The sequence below is a fragment of the Pholcus phalangioides genome, unplaced genomic scaffold, assembly GCF_987345545.1.
Source record: "Pholcus phalangioides strain wild (caught in Gottingen) unplaced genomic scaffold, Ppha-v1.0 ptg000004l_1, whole genome shotgun sequence".
Taxonomy (NCBI): domain Eukaryota; kingdom Metazoa; phylum Arthropoda; class Arachnida; order Araneae; family Pholcidae; genus Pholcus; species Pholcus phalangioides.
In genome coordinates this window covers 36,026,883-36,043,145 of record NW_028301597.1, presented here as the reverse complement: position 1 = coordinate 36,043,145, position 16,263 = coordinate 36,026,883, and the positions used below count along the sequence as shown (strand labels likewise).

Genomic DNA, 16,263 nt, shown 5'->3' with positions numbered 1-16,263 from the left:
TGTGTGCCTACTTATTTTTATGTAATTTTTCACTGACAATTTTTTTAGATATCCTTTTACGGTCTTGTCTTAGCTACCCAATATATGATGAATTGCCTTGCCATACACAGAAAAAACAACTTCATAAAAACAAAAAAAAGGGGGCCTTGGAAGAATCTTGAATTTTTTTTAATTCAGTGGAAATGGGAAATCTCAGTACTAGTAAGAGTTTGGACCACAAAAATTAATCACAATGAGCTGGAAAACGTTCTAAGTGGGAAGGGTATGAGCAGGATCCACCATACTATTACTGTGAAAAGGGCCCTGCTACCAACTCCCCACCCATGAGGAATTCTGTCTCTGGAACTAGTCAAAGATCTCAAGTGCAAAATGTGGGGCCTTGGATAGATGACTAAAACCCAGTGATACTAATCACAAATCTGGGGAAATTGGTTTGCTATGATCTTGTCTCGTTGTAGTAGAAACGATTGCAAGTTATTTTTAGGTAGCAATAGGCTACTATGGGGTCGTTACTACATAAGAACAGTTCCGTTACCTCAGATTAGGGTTAATGAGAAATCTTTGTTAAGCATCGAGAGCATAGTATCCAAGTAAGGTGAAAGTAGTGATTCCCAAAGATTATGCATGGCAATTTGGAGTGCTGCAGCAGGGCCTCCTATAGGAGATAGATGGAGATAACTTTTGTTTTAGGGAAAGTTATTATTTTGCTGTAAAAGGGTGGGGGGGGGGGGCTTACTGTAAATTAGATGATCTGCACACACCTTTGTGCACCTGCCAGCACAAACAATGGAAAGGCATGTAATTAGAAGGCATAATGAATAAATTAAAGGCATGTGTGGAAAAAGATTCTGAATAATGTTGAGGCTCATGAAAAGCTTTTTCGTGCAAAGAAAGCATATGAGCACCCACAACTGGAATGTTCAAGTTGTTTGGTATTGAATAGACTGTTTAAATTTGAGGTCATTAAGTTATGGGACCCTACATTGCTTTCTTTTCACTCAGTTTTTGAATTATTTTGAACTTAATGTCTAAACATTGCGACCTTCGATGTCATCTATCGGCAGATTGGAAAAAAATCGTCGGAAAAATAATGATTACGGAGCAGCTGCTGCCATCTTATATTCATAATAAAAGAAAATAAAACTCACATCTAGTATCATCTTTGCAAACTAGATGGCAGTAGACCATTCTCACTCATCCTATGAATCATTTTATCATATTACGAAATTATGAGGTTCAGGCCGTACAGCTTTCGGGAGAAATAACTCATGGAGGAAAGAATAACAGGAGGTGACCCCTTTATCCAGTTGCAGATCGTTTCTTCGATGCTGTTAAAAAATTTTCGCCCTATTTTACTAGCCGCAAGTTTGAATAACTCTTTTATCGTCTCATGACCAACAGAGCACCTACCAATGGTTACCTTCACAGAATTCATCAAATAAGTTCACCTAACTGTATCTGTGGCAACAATTGTGAATCTAACAATCATTTCTTATTTACGTGTCCCAAATGGTCAATTTTTAGGGAATGCTTTCTGCAGAATGTAGGCCTTGGTAATAATCAGAGATCTGACTGGCACACACTCATTGAAGTGACTCCGATCACTTTGATCAAGGAATTTGAAATTTTCATGGGAAAATGCAACCGTTTTTAACATTGGCTGCTTTCATTTTTCTAGGAGCTGAGATTTTTGTGGTTTTTTTTTTTTTTCTCTTTGCATCATCTACCAGTTTGTTTGTTTTGTTGTTTTTTTTTTTTGCTAAGACTGTTTCTTCATTGTACTTTGTTCCCCACAGTTCTGTTGTTCCTGTTCATCTTCGCAAATGTTTTTATACAAGATTGCACTCTGACGTTTTGAACTAAAGCTGTCCTAGAGCCCTAAGCAGGCATAGAGGACGTTAATCTATCTGTATCTGTAACAGGAGGTGATGCGACCAGCGCCTCCGTTGAGAATGGATGGGGAATCTGGGTTGCCAGATGAAGCCAGTGCTCGCTCTATTAAAGGGACCAAGTAAGCCCAAACAAACCGTGGCTTCCCATGCTTTCCTATGAGAAACATCCTCGTTTTTAAAAATCATTTAAAAATTTACTATTCACTTTAGGAACTCGATTTTTTTCCCTCAAATTCTTTGGATATATTTATACAATTGAATGAGAGCTTTTAAAATTTTAGTTGTTATTTGTTTTCTAATATTAAGTTCAACAACATGGAACCTTTTGCAAAAATAACCAAAATTTACCCATATCTTGTGCCCCAAAATTTCTTCTCGGCATTTTAATTTAAAAAAAATTATTCCAAAGTATGTAACACCTCAGTGCTGAGAGAAATTCGAAACTTTTTTGTCAAATTTTCGTACACATACCACTTTAAAAGCAAAGTAATTGGTACAAAATGAAGAGAAAAAAAACAGCCCAAGTGATTATTTTTCTAAATACTATGGGCCAGAGAGATGACTTATCGCGGCTCGTAAAAAAAGTTTTTTATTTTTTTATATTTTTTTCTCAATGCATCTACATAGCGGAAAGTTCGGATGGGCGGCATATATTTCCAGTAATACGTATTCAAGAATATGAGAGTGGAACGGAAGAAGGGTGGTGAAATTTGTACAGCCTACAGGCAGCAAAACCATAAATACACAGTGGCGGACGACGTTCGAGCACTTCCAGTACTTTGAGGCACGGGGGCGGCAAAATGCTGTTTGCCCCGGACGGCTGAATCATGTTTGCCCCGGGTGGCAAAAATCCTAGCTACGGCCCTGTCAGAAGGTGTTCGAGCACCTCAGAACTGATTCAGAAATCAAAATTTCTCATGTAAAGCTTAAGACGAGCGCCCACGAGCCTGAAACACTTTCGAAATGTCCCGGATCTATCATAATGATGAACGAAACAAAAAGGCAAGATAAACAGTTAAAAGAAAAAAAATTATGAAATAGCATTTTATTGCAGCTTCATATTATTTTAATTAATCATATTCCCATAGACATTAATGTGATGCATCAAATTTTTAAAATAAATTGAAGCACTGAACTAAAAACTTATGACGAGTCGAGAGTGAAAAGTGATCCTCCCCTTTTTCAAAAATAAATTAAAAATATAACAACCCCTTATATAAGGATAAGATTTTTATTTTTCCCCTTTATTAGATCAGATGGTCATGACCATTTAATGCGTCTTCAGGTAATCTACATGATCTAATAAAGGGGAAAAATAAAAGGGATCAGATGGTCATGACCATTTAATGCGTCTTCAGGTAATCTACATGATCGATTACCGATTATCGTGTTCGAGTTTTTGCCTGGAATGGAGAAATATTTCTACAATATTTTAATATAAACAGCTGAAAGGCATTATATATGCTAATGTTTTGCATATATAATGTTTTTCGCAAAAAAAGTCAGATTTTTTCAAACACCGCTTGTTCAAGTGTCTTTAAACATTGTCTTTCTCTCAGCACTGAGGCGTTACATACTTTGGCATAATTTTTTTAAAATTAAAATGCCGAGAAGAAATTTTGTGGCACAAGATATGGGTAAATTTTGGTTATTTTTGTAAAAGATTCCATGTTGTTGAAGTTAATATTCGAAAACAAATAACAACTCAAATTGTAAAAGCTCTCGTTCAATTGTATAAATATATCCAAAGAATTTGAAGGAAAAAAATTGAGTTCCTAAAGTGAATAGTAAATTTTTAAATGATTTTTAAAATCTGGGGTGTTTCTCATAGGAAAGCATGGGAAGCCACGGTTTGTTTGGGCTTACTTGGTCCCTTTAATAGAGCGATCACTGGCTTCATCTGGCAACCCAGATTCCCTATGCTTTCTCAACGGAGGCGCTGGTCGCGTCACCTCCTGTTATTCTTTCCTCCATGAGTCAAGACCTACCATATTTACATCCGTAATGTATATAAAACAAATATATATAAATTATGGGCGCGGTAGCCCAGGTCGATAAGATACTCGCCTAAAGTACCAAAGGATGTTAAGAGGTGTCGCGGGTTCGATACGCGGTTCGTCCTTGTCAGAAAAGTTTCCTGACACATTGGTACAACAAAAACGACGACTTGACCGCAGCAAAAAATTGCTACCGCAGGGAGTCCCCCATCGAGAGGTTAGCGCACCAACATCTCGATGAGTATAAAAAACAAGCCTGCCGTTCGGAATCGGCAATAAATTGTAGGTCCCGGTCTAATTAGCCCTCGTGTGCAGAAAATGACCGTGGTGCGACATTAATGATCAAATTATATAAATTATTTTGTACTTGTGGGTTGTGAGAAGCATCGCCACGATTTTTTTTCCTACTGACGCATTTTAGGAAGTTTTGTTACATCGATGGTAGCCTGTGTCAGCGACTTCAAGTCGTCAATCAGGGTCTACAAATTCAACAACCGGGTTGCCATGTTTGTTGACATATCGCAATTTGGACGGCTTTAACCAAAGATGAAAAATAATCTACAACGTAAAATTTGCTGCTATCTATAATTTAGAAATCATACTAGTTGACAGTTTTTAGTTTGCTGTTTAAGTGATAGATGACAGCATGTGCCCTACTTTCTTCTGTTTGTGATTCATTAATGTTCTGAAACTTGAAAAAATAAAATCTATTGTAACTATTTGAGTAGTACATAATACGTGCATTAGATGGCACTATTTACTACCATCGGTATCGGTGGGAGAAAAGAGCATATCTAATGGTAATTCCTTGCTGCCATTTCTGTGAATTTCTTGTTGCTTTCATCTGCGAATTTCCGGAGGTGTTATAAGTACTGAAAGTTTATATTATCATCCGAATATAATCGAAAGTCATGCAGAACGAAAGCGGTGAATACGTAGATCTCTACGTCCCAAGGAAATGGTAATTGTGATTTTTAATCTCTGTGAATCTGTGTGATTTCTTATCCCACGTAAAACTGGTACACGTGGTACGAGAAGCTGCACAATCAATTTAATTTCCTCCTCGATTCATCTTTGTTTTGAAGTAAATGTTTAGGCTATTTCGCGAGGTGTTTTTAAACTGTTTACAACATATATGTTGTTTTAATTATTTGTTCGTCAAACTCTCTCGTGGATCGGTTAAACGACTAACCTTAAAATTCTTGATTAATTGTATTTTATTATAGGGTGACGATCATAAGTATGTTAGTGCCAAACTGAAGTGCTGCCAATTTGTGAAGTGGCCAAGGGGTTTGGCCAAAATCCGATTTTGAGGTACAATTCCGGCTTTGGCTGGCAAATTCGCCGGAGATCCCGGATCAAAGTTCCATGTGCTGATATAAAATGGTCCGGTTGGCGCCAAACCAATTTTTTCATCGCCAACATGTGATGCACTGCTACATAATATATAGCTAATATTGGCTCCATGTAACGAGAGAAAGAAAAGAAATGTGAGAAGAATCTATAACGTCTAGCTTTTTTTAAAATTAAATTTTGTAAAGATTACCCATCGCAACTGCAGTTTGATAGGGTGTCATAGCGAACGTGGACATAATTATCATGGAAAAATATTTCTGAATTTTGCGATAGCCTGAATCATGTCTTTTGCTGACAGACTTTGGCTTCAGGGAACTTGTTGGCCAACGCCTGAAATTCAGACATTACCTGAATCAATTCACAACAAAATTGGCAAATTCATGAACTGGTTGATTTCACGCTTTGGCAGTAACTTACAGGGTTCATAGGCAAGAACTAATGACATTTCACTAGCAAGCTCTTGATCTTAGAAGCATACTTCTAAGAAAAGTATCATGATTACAAAGTATCCAAATAATGTGCAATACTCAGATATGTCATTCATGTTGCAAGGGATTCTATAGTTATTAAAATAAAACTGTCAAATGTTACTAATGTGAAATATGGACACTTTGTTCCCAACAACTCTATTAGAAAGTTGTCCTGTTTCTACACATAGCAAAAAAAAAAAATCTGTTTCTTAGTGCAATATTCACCGTGATATTCAAATTCAAAAAATACGAAAGTTTGAGGAAAACAGCTTGAAATGCGGATAAACAGTTTCACCCATATTTAACAGTTTCTCCCCCAACTTTCCTAATTTTGAATTTGAATATCTCAATGAATATATTGCACTTACAAACATGGATTTTTTTTCCCCTTTTTTAGTTGGCATCAGAAGAAAAGGGGCAATAACTATCTAGGGGGTTTTTGGGTCACAGAGAGCATAAAAAGTTAAAATTTAGATTTATTACGACTATATAACCCCTTGCACATGAATGACATATCTGAGTACTACACGTTGTTCGGATACTTCTTCCAATCGAAAGTATGCGTCTAAGATCAATGATTCACCAGTAAAATGTCTCACTGTATGTAAGTGACTCAGGTTATTGGTAAAATCTAGGTCCTTTTTGAGTGAAAGTGGGTCTCCCTTGAAAAAAAAGTATGGCCCCCATCATTCACTGATATCTGTGTGAATTTTTCTAGCATGGCCCAGGTCTTCATTTGCTTAGGTCATCCAGGTCTGAATCACCTGCTTATATCTTCATTGAGACAGCAGTGGACACATGTTCTGTGTAGGATGGGAGGTATCTCTGTGAAGCAAATAAATCATTTCCAACAATTCATTAGTTTGACTGGATGAATTATTATATACTTCACATATTTCTGGACAAATGGAAATTTCAAACATTTTCTTTTAGGGTTACCATCTTCTAGGGATTCGAAAATTGAGTAAAAAGGATGTTCGCATCCATGGTGACATCACTTTTTCTAATTTTCACCCCCAAAGCAGAATGTTTTGTGATGTTCTGCAACGAGCCCTCAGCTGACTGAAATTTTTACCGTTTCTGCGGTAAAAATTTGCATATACATAATAGCGTTTTTCTACACTATTCTTAAAATTCTTCCAGATTGTTCTGCAACAGCACTGGTTGTTCATACGTCGCACATTTGGGCACATTCTGCTTTGGGGATTTTCACAACAGATGGTGCCACTATTCTGACTAGTAAAACCAGTCACAACAATAATTCTTCCGTTTTCTAACAGAACCCTTAAAAAAAAAAATTTTTTGGGGGAATTTTTTAAATGCTATTGGTTAATAGGGAAAAAAATTCATTTCAATGAAGAAATGCATGTTTCAAAGTGGAAAAAAAAAAATTTCCGAAGACAAAGAAAAAAAAAAAAAACGCTGGAAACCTGAAAAGTAGGACAAAGGATAAGATTACGTTTTTCCAAAACGTAAGAGGATGCTTGAAATGACATTAAAAAAAGATGTCTGGTAACCCTAGCTATATGGTAGTTTTATGTATTATTTCTTAAGCTGATTCTCTCATTATGGCGATGAAAAAATTTCCACCCCAAAAGTATGTTTGCCAGATTTCTAATAGGATTTTTATAAGTCTTCCTTTCACTTTCGGTAGGTCTGCTATAGCATTTGATGAAAAAAAGAGCGGCTATTTCTCCTAGAATCTTGCTGAAGAAATTGTTGGTTTATTTCAGCTTTTCTTATATTTGGCTACAATTTTTTTTTTCTCTGTGTAATTGTCCTAGCCTAATTCCTGCAAATGATAAAAAGCCAGTAGAGGCAGGGTTTAAGCTGGATAAAAAATTTCTTTCGCGAAAATGGGGGAAAAAGCTTTAGCAAAATGCTACAATGCTAATGTAATGATTGGTGGGTGGGTGTTTACTCGTTTCGTACCTCCTATATGCATTTTTCGAAAGTGGCTACTACTTTTTTTCGCATTCTACGATTTTCTTGCAAAATGCGACCATAGCTTAAACCCTGCAGTAGGGATGCTGCTTTTGAATCTGATGGCTGGGGGGGGGGGTTGTTTCTGATAGGAACCCTACTGTTTTTATATTTTCTGAAGATTCCTGTAATTTTCTCTGTTGCACATGCACATTGTATCATTTGTGACGTGCTAATCGTTTTTTAATCATTTCAGCTCAGCTAGCAATAGGATAATCCATGCTAAAGATCATGCATCTATTCAGTTGAATATAGCAGAGGTGAGTTGTTTTTTTCCTTGTCATTTTGATTGAGTTCCATATTTTTATGAAATGTAAAAAATGCAGCTATTTTCTTTCCCTAAAATTTCTTTTAAAATTGGATTTGTGTTTTGTTGAATTTTTTTTTAACTATCGCTTCATTTTAAGCTTTATGAATGCATTTGAGACCTCCTTTACTTGCTTAAAAATAGTCGTCTCTCTGTATACACAGGAGTTACATTCCAGAGATGATTGTGAATACAAAAAATCCACAAATTACCTAAACCTTAAAATTTTGGTCTTAAGGCATCTCATTTTAAGTATCTGCTTTGTGTAAGAAATAGAGCAGGGGCTATGTTGAGGCTGTGGCCATTTTTTTCGTAAAATGCGAAAGAAGTAGTAGCTAATTTTTACAAAAATGCATACAGAAAGAAGTATTAGCCTGTCTCTTCTCATGAAATGTTCTTTTATTAGATTGGTTAGTTGAATTCCCAATATTCGGTATATACCTTTGGTGATTCTGGCCAGACCTGATTTGCTGCTATTTGCTAGGGTGACCAACGGAAGAATAAGATATTGACAAATCCCAGGCACCAGGTGATTTAGATAATGGCGACCAGAAAATTGGTATTGGAACTAAATTTTTTCGTGCATTATAACTGAAGTCTGGGAACAGTACAGAGTTATCAAAAATTATTCTCGTAGTGTCTGCTAGCATGAAAAGGGGTTCCTAAATCATGGGCAGGTAAATTATTCTGGGCTAGTCTTGTTGTGGGTGGATGCTTGGCTCCACCCACAACAAAGATGAATTGAGTAGGAAATTAAATTGATCGTGCACCTTTTCGTACCACGTGTACCAGTTTTACATGGGATAAGAAATCACACAGATTCACAGAGATTAAATTTGCTGGTGCCTGAAATTAATTTCCATTTTTCAAGCCCTGCGATTGGAACACTTTATAACATTTGAAAACATACAGGAGAAGATGATGTTGGCCTCATATGGTGCTTTTGGCGTTTAGTTGAAAATTTGCTCAAAGATATATTTTTTGCTTTGAAGCTTAAGTGTGTAGTATATACAGTAAAACCTTGATATGATATTCTATGGACCAAGACAATATGTTGTAGAGGGATTATCGTGATGACGGCAGGCTTACCTTTACGTGTGATCAAATTTATGCTGTCGTCATCTTTCCATCTGCATTGTTAATAACATCAGAAAATGTGTTTTTATGTATTAATTCACTGTAAAAAATTGTAATTAATTAGCTTATTAATAAAATCCACTTAGATGCATTGCCCTGTAAACAAGTTTACCGTATTGCACTTTGGTGTCTTACGCAGAAATTGATAATAACTAACAGAATTACTGATGCATTTCTTAGGAGATGTTTAACGTGTTTTGATTTTTGTTCTAGTTGGACAACGAAACGGGAAGGTACACTAGTAGCGTAAAGGCATACGCCATCTGTGGAGAGATCCGGCGTATGGTAAGTTGAAGTGATTTGTTATAGAAAAAATTCCTATACTGAGACTGTATGTTCATCATTTTCATTTCTTGTCATGCAAATCACAAGAATATCTTGGGGGTGGGGGGAACAATAAAAGGGAAAAAAAAGTCACTTTTTACATGAGTTCAACCTGAGCGATATGGGGGGGGGGGGTTACTCTAGAAATATATAAGAATTGAAACTTTATATGCGAGCAAGGGAAAAAAAATTATGGAAAGTTTTTGAAAATATTTATCTGGAACTGTGTTTGCTTCCTGTGTCATCAGTAGGCTAGGATTTTAATTACCTAAAAACACAATGTTGTTACAGATTATTTAAGAAAAAAAACCCCTGAAATTCTTTTTATTTTTTAAGCAGTAATGAGCGTGGCTATGTTTTTAGGTCAAAAATCATAGCCCTAGCTATCAGGATTACTCTATCCGATCATCTGCTCATGCTTGTCAACAGAAAACTCCAAACTTTGGTCAGTCACAATGTTTTTCAATTCTGCATCTTGGTGAGTTCTGGTCAACAGGACTCGAGCGCAATTCCAACGAATTTTTTCTTTGGAAGGAGTTCCCAGCTCTAAGATTTGTCAAAGTTTCCTTGTTCATTAAGATTAGTTCCCAATACTCTTCTCTAGGTCATGCAGTGAGAGAGTATCTACAACTTTGAATGGTTAATTAACCCCTGAACAGCACTATGAATTCAGAAAGAATGAATTTTACTTTGTGACCAAACTAAAAGCTAAAAATGTAATGAGAAAAGGTACTTGAAAAGGTGTATGGAATTTCTTAAACTTGAAATTAAAGAATGATAGCTTTGGCAGAAAATAAGAAAAATCTGTGGTGTCCACTAAGCCGTACTGTGGAGTAGATTCATTCTCAAAGGAGTGTTGATCAATGATGTTGTGATTCCCCAAAGCAGAATATTTTGCATTGTTCTGCAATGAGTCCTTGGCTGACTGGAAATGTGCTGCAGTAAAAATTCCCATAAGTGTTTTCTACACTTTTCTTGAAATTCTTTCATATTTTTCTGCACACAGTAGCATAGATTGCTCTGCGACTCACATCAGATTTTGGCATATTCTGCTTTGGGGACCATGATTATGCATAAAAATATAAGAAATTGTTATTTAATTTTAAAGAACACCACTCAACCCTACGTGCACCTTGTAAACATTCCTTTGGGAGAATTTCTTACGAATCGGTTACATGCAGGAATCTGTTGAGAGTGTGAATATGCAGGACACTAACCTATATATTGTCAGAGTTACGCTTGGTTCAGTGTTATACTTGTGCTGCTGTACATATTTGAAGGGAAAATGACAGATGCATCAATTTTCATGTTATGTAAGTGTGGTGTTGAAAGTTCGCCTGCTCTCTGTAGAAAGACTTTCCTCTGATAATTTTTCTTAAAAAAATAATTGTGTATAGGTAGTAGTAATTAAGTATTTGAGAGATTGTACTGAGATTCCAGTTCCTTGTACAATATAACAGTTTGTGATAACTGGCGGTGCATTAAAAATATCCAAAGAATACAGCACACAGGTACATTGAGTGAAGTTCTGTAAATGAAATTTGCAACATTTTAAAGATCACTACGTAATATCCTGGCTTATATTATCCCGTATTTACTCGTTTTGGCCTAACAATATTCCCCCAAAGCAGAATGTTTTGCATTGTTCTGCAACAATGGCTGACTGGAAATATAACAGTAAAAATCCCAGCAATAGCATTTTCTGCATTTAAAATTCTTCCAGATTTCAGTATATTCTGCTTTGGGGCAATGTTCTTCAATTAAATGCACTTTGAGAAAATCTTGGAGACTTTTGGCATCATGTTCTTAGACGAAAAATATTTTTCCTCAGGGAAGTCACATCAAAAAGATGAAAAGATATGAAAAGAAAGAAAATCTATACATTTACCTCCCTTCTCCTGAGGTGGGAAGCCCCAAAGCAGAATGTTTAGCACTGTTCTGTGACCATCCCTCAGCTGACTGCGGTAAAAGTCCCCAAACATGTAATAGTGTTTTCATACTTTTTTCTTAAAATTCTTCCAAATTGTTCTGCGACGTATGTCGCAGATTTTGGCACATTCTGCTTTGGGGGCGGGAGGTAATTATCAGTGGGAAAATTTAACCTTTGTCAGTCTGAGAACCAATCACAGAAAATCACAAAAATAACCTTGAATGTCTTCTTAACCACCGCTGTCTTTGCATAAAGCTTTTGTTTTAAATTCTGTGGCAGGGATTGACAAATTCCAGGTCCCTGTGGCAATTAAAAGATTCTTATTGGCGTCTAAAATTTTCTGTGTGTGTGAACTAGATCAGACAAAAAAATATGCTTGGTTCCTAAAATATTTGGTTGGCGCATAAATTTTTAATCTATTTTTTCAAGTCTTGTGCTATGGTTGTAGTTGAACCACTTTGGTGTGGCACAAAATGTTCTGTATTACTTGTTTTTTAAATTGACTTATATTAAAAAAATCACTTGATGAAAATTACACCGAAAACCCAAAACGTGAATGATTGAGGCTCTAATAAAGGTTCAAAATTGCAGTAATAAATTTGTATTCACATAGGGTTCAGTGATACAGTAATGCAAGTTCTTGTCCTTGTGAAAGGGCTTCAATGTTAAATTTATCATTTGAGTTGGCGTGAAACATGGTGTTTGTTTTTCAGGGTGAGAGTGATGACTGTATCGCCCGGTTAGCGAAGAAAGATGGGTTCTTGCCTAAGTAAGTGTAAGATGTAACACTTTTTATCTGGAAATTGTGCAACATTTTTTTGTCATTTTCTTAAAATTTCTAATTACAAATTTTGTCTTGTATGGCCTGGTTAGTGAATTGACTTATATACAGGGTTGCATAACTACCAGCATGCACCACATTTTACTGGTGAACCGCCAATTCTAAAGGCATATTTCCAATTAGAAAAAGGTGTCCAAATAACATGCATAACTCATGCCTTATTTGTGTTGCAAGGAGTTGTATTATGTTGAGTTATTAAAATAAAAAAAAACTTGTGCACCCTCTGCTCAAAAACATGATTAGAATGACATTGCCCTGTCTCTCCTGATGCAAAAAAGAAGAAAAAAAAAAGATCTTTTAAGTGGCAGTATTGAATAACATTATCTTCACTTATTCCCAAAAGATCCATATGATCCGTCCAGAGAATTTATTCACAATAACCCCAGAAGGCATGAAATGCACTTATACTTTAAGGGAGAAAAAAAAACACCTCTCTCTCCATACCCGAACCAGGCTTTGAACCCAGGCCTGCACAGTCCGAGGCTAGCTAACTTACCACTAGACTGTCAGTCGGAAGTGAATGTTTCACTGAGATAAATATGAATTTAAAAAAATGGAGAAAAGTTGTGGTAGAAACAGGATAAACACGTTTTACCCCCATTTTATCAACAGCTTTCTCATTGGGTTTTTGAAAGCACAGGGTATCCGTATAAAAAGTTATTTTTATTTTAATAATTATACAACCCTTTGCAACATGAATGACGTATCTGAGTTATACACTTTATTTGGATACTTTTTCTACTTGGAAGCATCCTTCTAGGTTTGCCAATAATTTGCTTTGCGTGCTGGTAGCTATGCACCCTGTATATTATATCGCCCTGTATAATTATCGCAATGTTATGTTCTGAGAATGTTTCATTTAGAAATTCATGTGACATTTATATCCTAAATGAAGAAAATTTATGCTGAGAAGATCTGAAATATATATTTTTCTGATTATGAAGCTGCGTGAATAATTTTTGTGTTGCTTTATTTTCATGACTATATCCAGAAGCTCAAAGCTGTTGCTTTATTACAGAACATAGGAAAATGCCTGTTAAAATGAATGACCACTGCCTTAAATGGCTGTATAATTGTGATTTGATTATTTGTTTGCTGAAATTCTCATGAATTCCTCCCCCCCCCTCTTAATTTTTTATATTTTAAAATATTGAGGAAAATTGTATTTGTGTGTGGAAAATTGCTTGTTTTAGATTTTATCTGTGTGAGAATGATGGGATCAATTTTTAGAGTTCATTTTGTTTTTTTGTTTTTTTCCCAATTATAGGAATTACTAAGAAGTCTGTTCTGAAGGTTCACAAGTTTTACCATCAGCAACCTGTTTGTGAACTCATGTAATTTAATAAAAAATAAAGCCATTTCGTTTCTACTTTCAGTTTCAAACTATCACACATTTCTATTCAACATTGTATCATTATAAATATATACAGATTTCATTATACAAGTAAAACTTGTCTCTCAGAATCTGTATTAAGCGGAAATGTGTCTTCAACTGGGGAAAAGAATATTGTTCCCATGATTCTAATGTCAAATTGCACATTAAGAAACTTGAATTAAACTGAATCTAATGTGAAAATGGAAAGGAAAATCTTGCCGTCTTAATAGAAAATTTTGCACAAACACTTGTTTTCCAACCAAGGCATCATACAAATCTTAAGTGCTCTACTGAAAGTTTTTATGTAATCTCCGCTTGGAAATGAGAGTTTTACATCATCCACTGTTAGATTAGCAAAAACCGTTTCAGTACTTGATACTGTGGTTTTAATAAGCCATATGTAGTGGAAAAGTTGCTTTCTGAAACTAAACAAAATTTTGTCAATTGAACCTTTATTAAGTGGAAACCGGTGTTCAATGTAAAAAAAAAAATCGTGGTTCCTTACGATTCCGTTTAAGTCACAGTAAAACCTATTTGCCATCAATCATTGAAGGAACTAATTATAGGTGGATTGTGTTCGAAAAAAATTCATAGTTATATATGATAGATGAAAGAAGTTACATTGGATTGTTAAGTCCTAGACACCACATCACTTGACCATTCCTATGAGAAATTTCTAACAAATTGGTGACTGTCAGAAATTGTCTCTTGCATCTGTTGCTTTTGTGTGTCTCCTTAGTGTATTTATGAGCGTTGCATGAATTTTAGTTGTGGCATAAGTTTTAAAAGCTGTTATCTTCAAATTAAAATACAATATTTTTAAAATGATTTAAATAGACTTATCTACTTCACACATTGTGAAAGAGGGTTAAGGTTAGTACAGTAGAACCTCTCGTTAGCATGACGTCACAGGACCCAAATTTTTGTCCAATAACAGGGAGTGTCTGTTAATATATAAACACACATTAAGGCCCTGTTCCACAGACTCCAAAAATGTCTTAACAGGCAGTATTCATTATGGAGGTTCCATTGCATTTGTCGATGTTTCTGTAATACCAATTTACTCTTTTGAATCCAGACTCTTGAAAAACTTTATTTCTAATTTGCAGCATGTATATATATTGTTAGCTATGAAAATTCTGCTTGTAGGTGCAATGTGTGCTTGTAGGTGTAAATTATGCTTATGTGCACCTAAACACTCGATTTTAGGTGCACAAAAAACAGTATTTTCAAAATGGTATTTATTGAATGTCTTGTTTCAATAAATTTTGCATTTCCTTCCACCCTTAATATTGCAATCCATGAATAAATGAAATAAGCCTATACTAATCTTAACGCGTGTAATTTTTGGTCAAAATGTATTTGTGTTTTCAAACAGGTCTGCCTTTCCTATTCCTAGGGAGCCAAAGGTTCTTGGAAATGGGTGTGAGAAATTCCACATTTTTCCAATTTGTGAAATTTTTTATTACGAATCTTATTTTTCATACTTTATTACTACGTTGCCCATAAAAAATCCATGCTTTTTGGGGAGGGGGAGAGGAGCTCGTTCCATAATTGAACGATAATAACGGGAAAAATACACTAAAAAATGCTCTTGGAAATTTATATGAATTTTATGTAGTTAGGATTTAAAAATTTTGATAGCATCTTATGGGCATGCACGTGTTAACAGGGAAAATCAACAAATTGGTGGTCAACAACGTTAAATTAGAACGGGAGAAGGGCGTTATAATTTTAATATACAGGGTGTCCTGTAACTCCTACTTGGGCTTTTATTTCATCAACGATTTGTCGTAGAAGTAATGGTTCGAATTTAAAGAATGCTCAAAATGTGTTCAAAAGTCACCCTGTACCGGTTCTGAGAGTGAAAATATAGTGTCATAAAATAAAGAAATGTATGATTCCCGTGTCCTCTAATTTCCAATAAAAACGTTGTTGCCCTGTCTCACCTGAGGCCAAAAGAATCCCATGTTTTCAGCTTCAATGTTCGCTGAGATGTTTCAATTCAAAAATTCGAGAAAAGGTGGGAAAGAAGCGTCCGTTAATTTATGCTGTTCTTTTCCAACTTTTCTCCAATTTTGAATTCCAGTATCTCAGCGGATATTGCACTTGGAAACAAAAAACATTTTTATTGGCCTAGGGAGAAACAGGTCAACAACTTCATAACTAAAAGTTGGGAGACGGGAGGGGACCGTATAAAAATTTAGATTTTTTTTTGACAGTCGGATCATAAGGGGCTCCCGGGCCAAGTGACTTTTCCGAGGCCCTACCTGATAAATTTTCGAAAATTCAACCGGTTCTAATTTCTGTGAGGCCCTTTTTCCCTTTAGGTGCCCGTGTGGGCCCATGCGTTAAGACGACACTAGACACTATATTTTCGCTCGAAACTAGTACAGAGTGAAGTCCAAACACATTTTGAGCATTTTTTAAATTAGAACCATACCTCTACGACCAACGGTTGTTGAGATACAGGACAGTGCACACACACACAGGGGTTACCAACGTTCCAGTTTTTCATGCGGAATCCAAAAACAAATATTTCTTTAATATAGGTATTTGCATTGTGACACTAAAAATGAAAAATTTCAGCTTTTGACGCCGAGGAACCTCTGAAATGCTTTTGCAGAACCCTAGGGTTCCAACACGAGATG

General features: G+C 35.7%; 1 protein-coding gene across 2 annotated transcripts; it reads left to right on the top strand.

Annotated features, from left to right (window-relative positions):
• The first annotated feature begins 4,685 nt into the window (after positions 1-4,685).
• Positions 4,686-13,606, top strand: RpS21 (ribosomal protein S21). Of its 2 annotated transcripts, XM_089231414.1 has the most exons (5): positions 4,687-4,850; positions 7,895-7,958; positions 9,356-9,427; positions 12,110-12,165; positions 13,505-13,606. In XM_089231414.1, the coding sequence occupies exons 1-5, from the start codon at positions 4,801-4,803 to the stop codon at positions 13,512-13,514; spliced, it is 252 nt and encodes an 83-aa protein (XP_089087540.1). In that variant the 5' UTR covers positions 4,687-4,800; the 3' UTR covers positions 13,515-13,606. The 2 variants fall into 2 exon arrangements, with proteins under 2 accessions (XP_089087541.1, XP_089087540.1); XM_089231415.1 differs by lacking the exon at positions 13,505-13,606 and having other exon boundaries at positions 4,686-4,850; positions 12,110-12,169.
• Positions 13,607-16,263: the final 2,657 nt, after the last annotated feature.

Coding starts and splice junctions, on each gene's coding strand:
- RpS21 (XM_089231414.1), top strand. CDS start 4,801: ATGCAGAACGAAAGCGGTGAATACGTAGATCTCTACGTCCCAAGGAAA. Junction 4,851..7,894: donor CTCTACGTCCCAAGGAAATG/GTAATTGTGATT, acceptor TAATCATTTCAG/CTCAGCTAGCAATAGGATAA. Junction 9,428..12,109: donor GTGGAGAGATCCGGCGTATG/GTAAGTTGAAGT, acceptor TTTGTTTTTCAG/GGTGAGAGTGATGACTGTAT.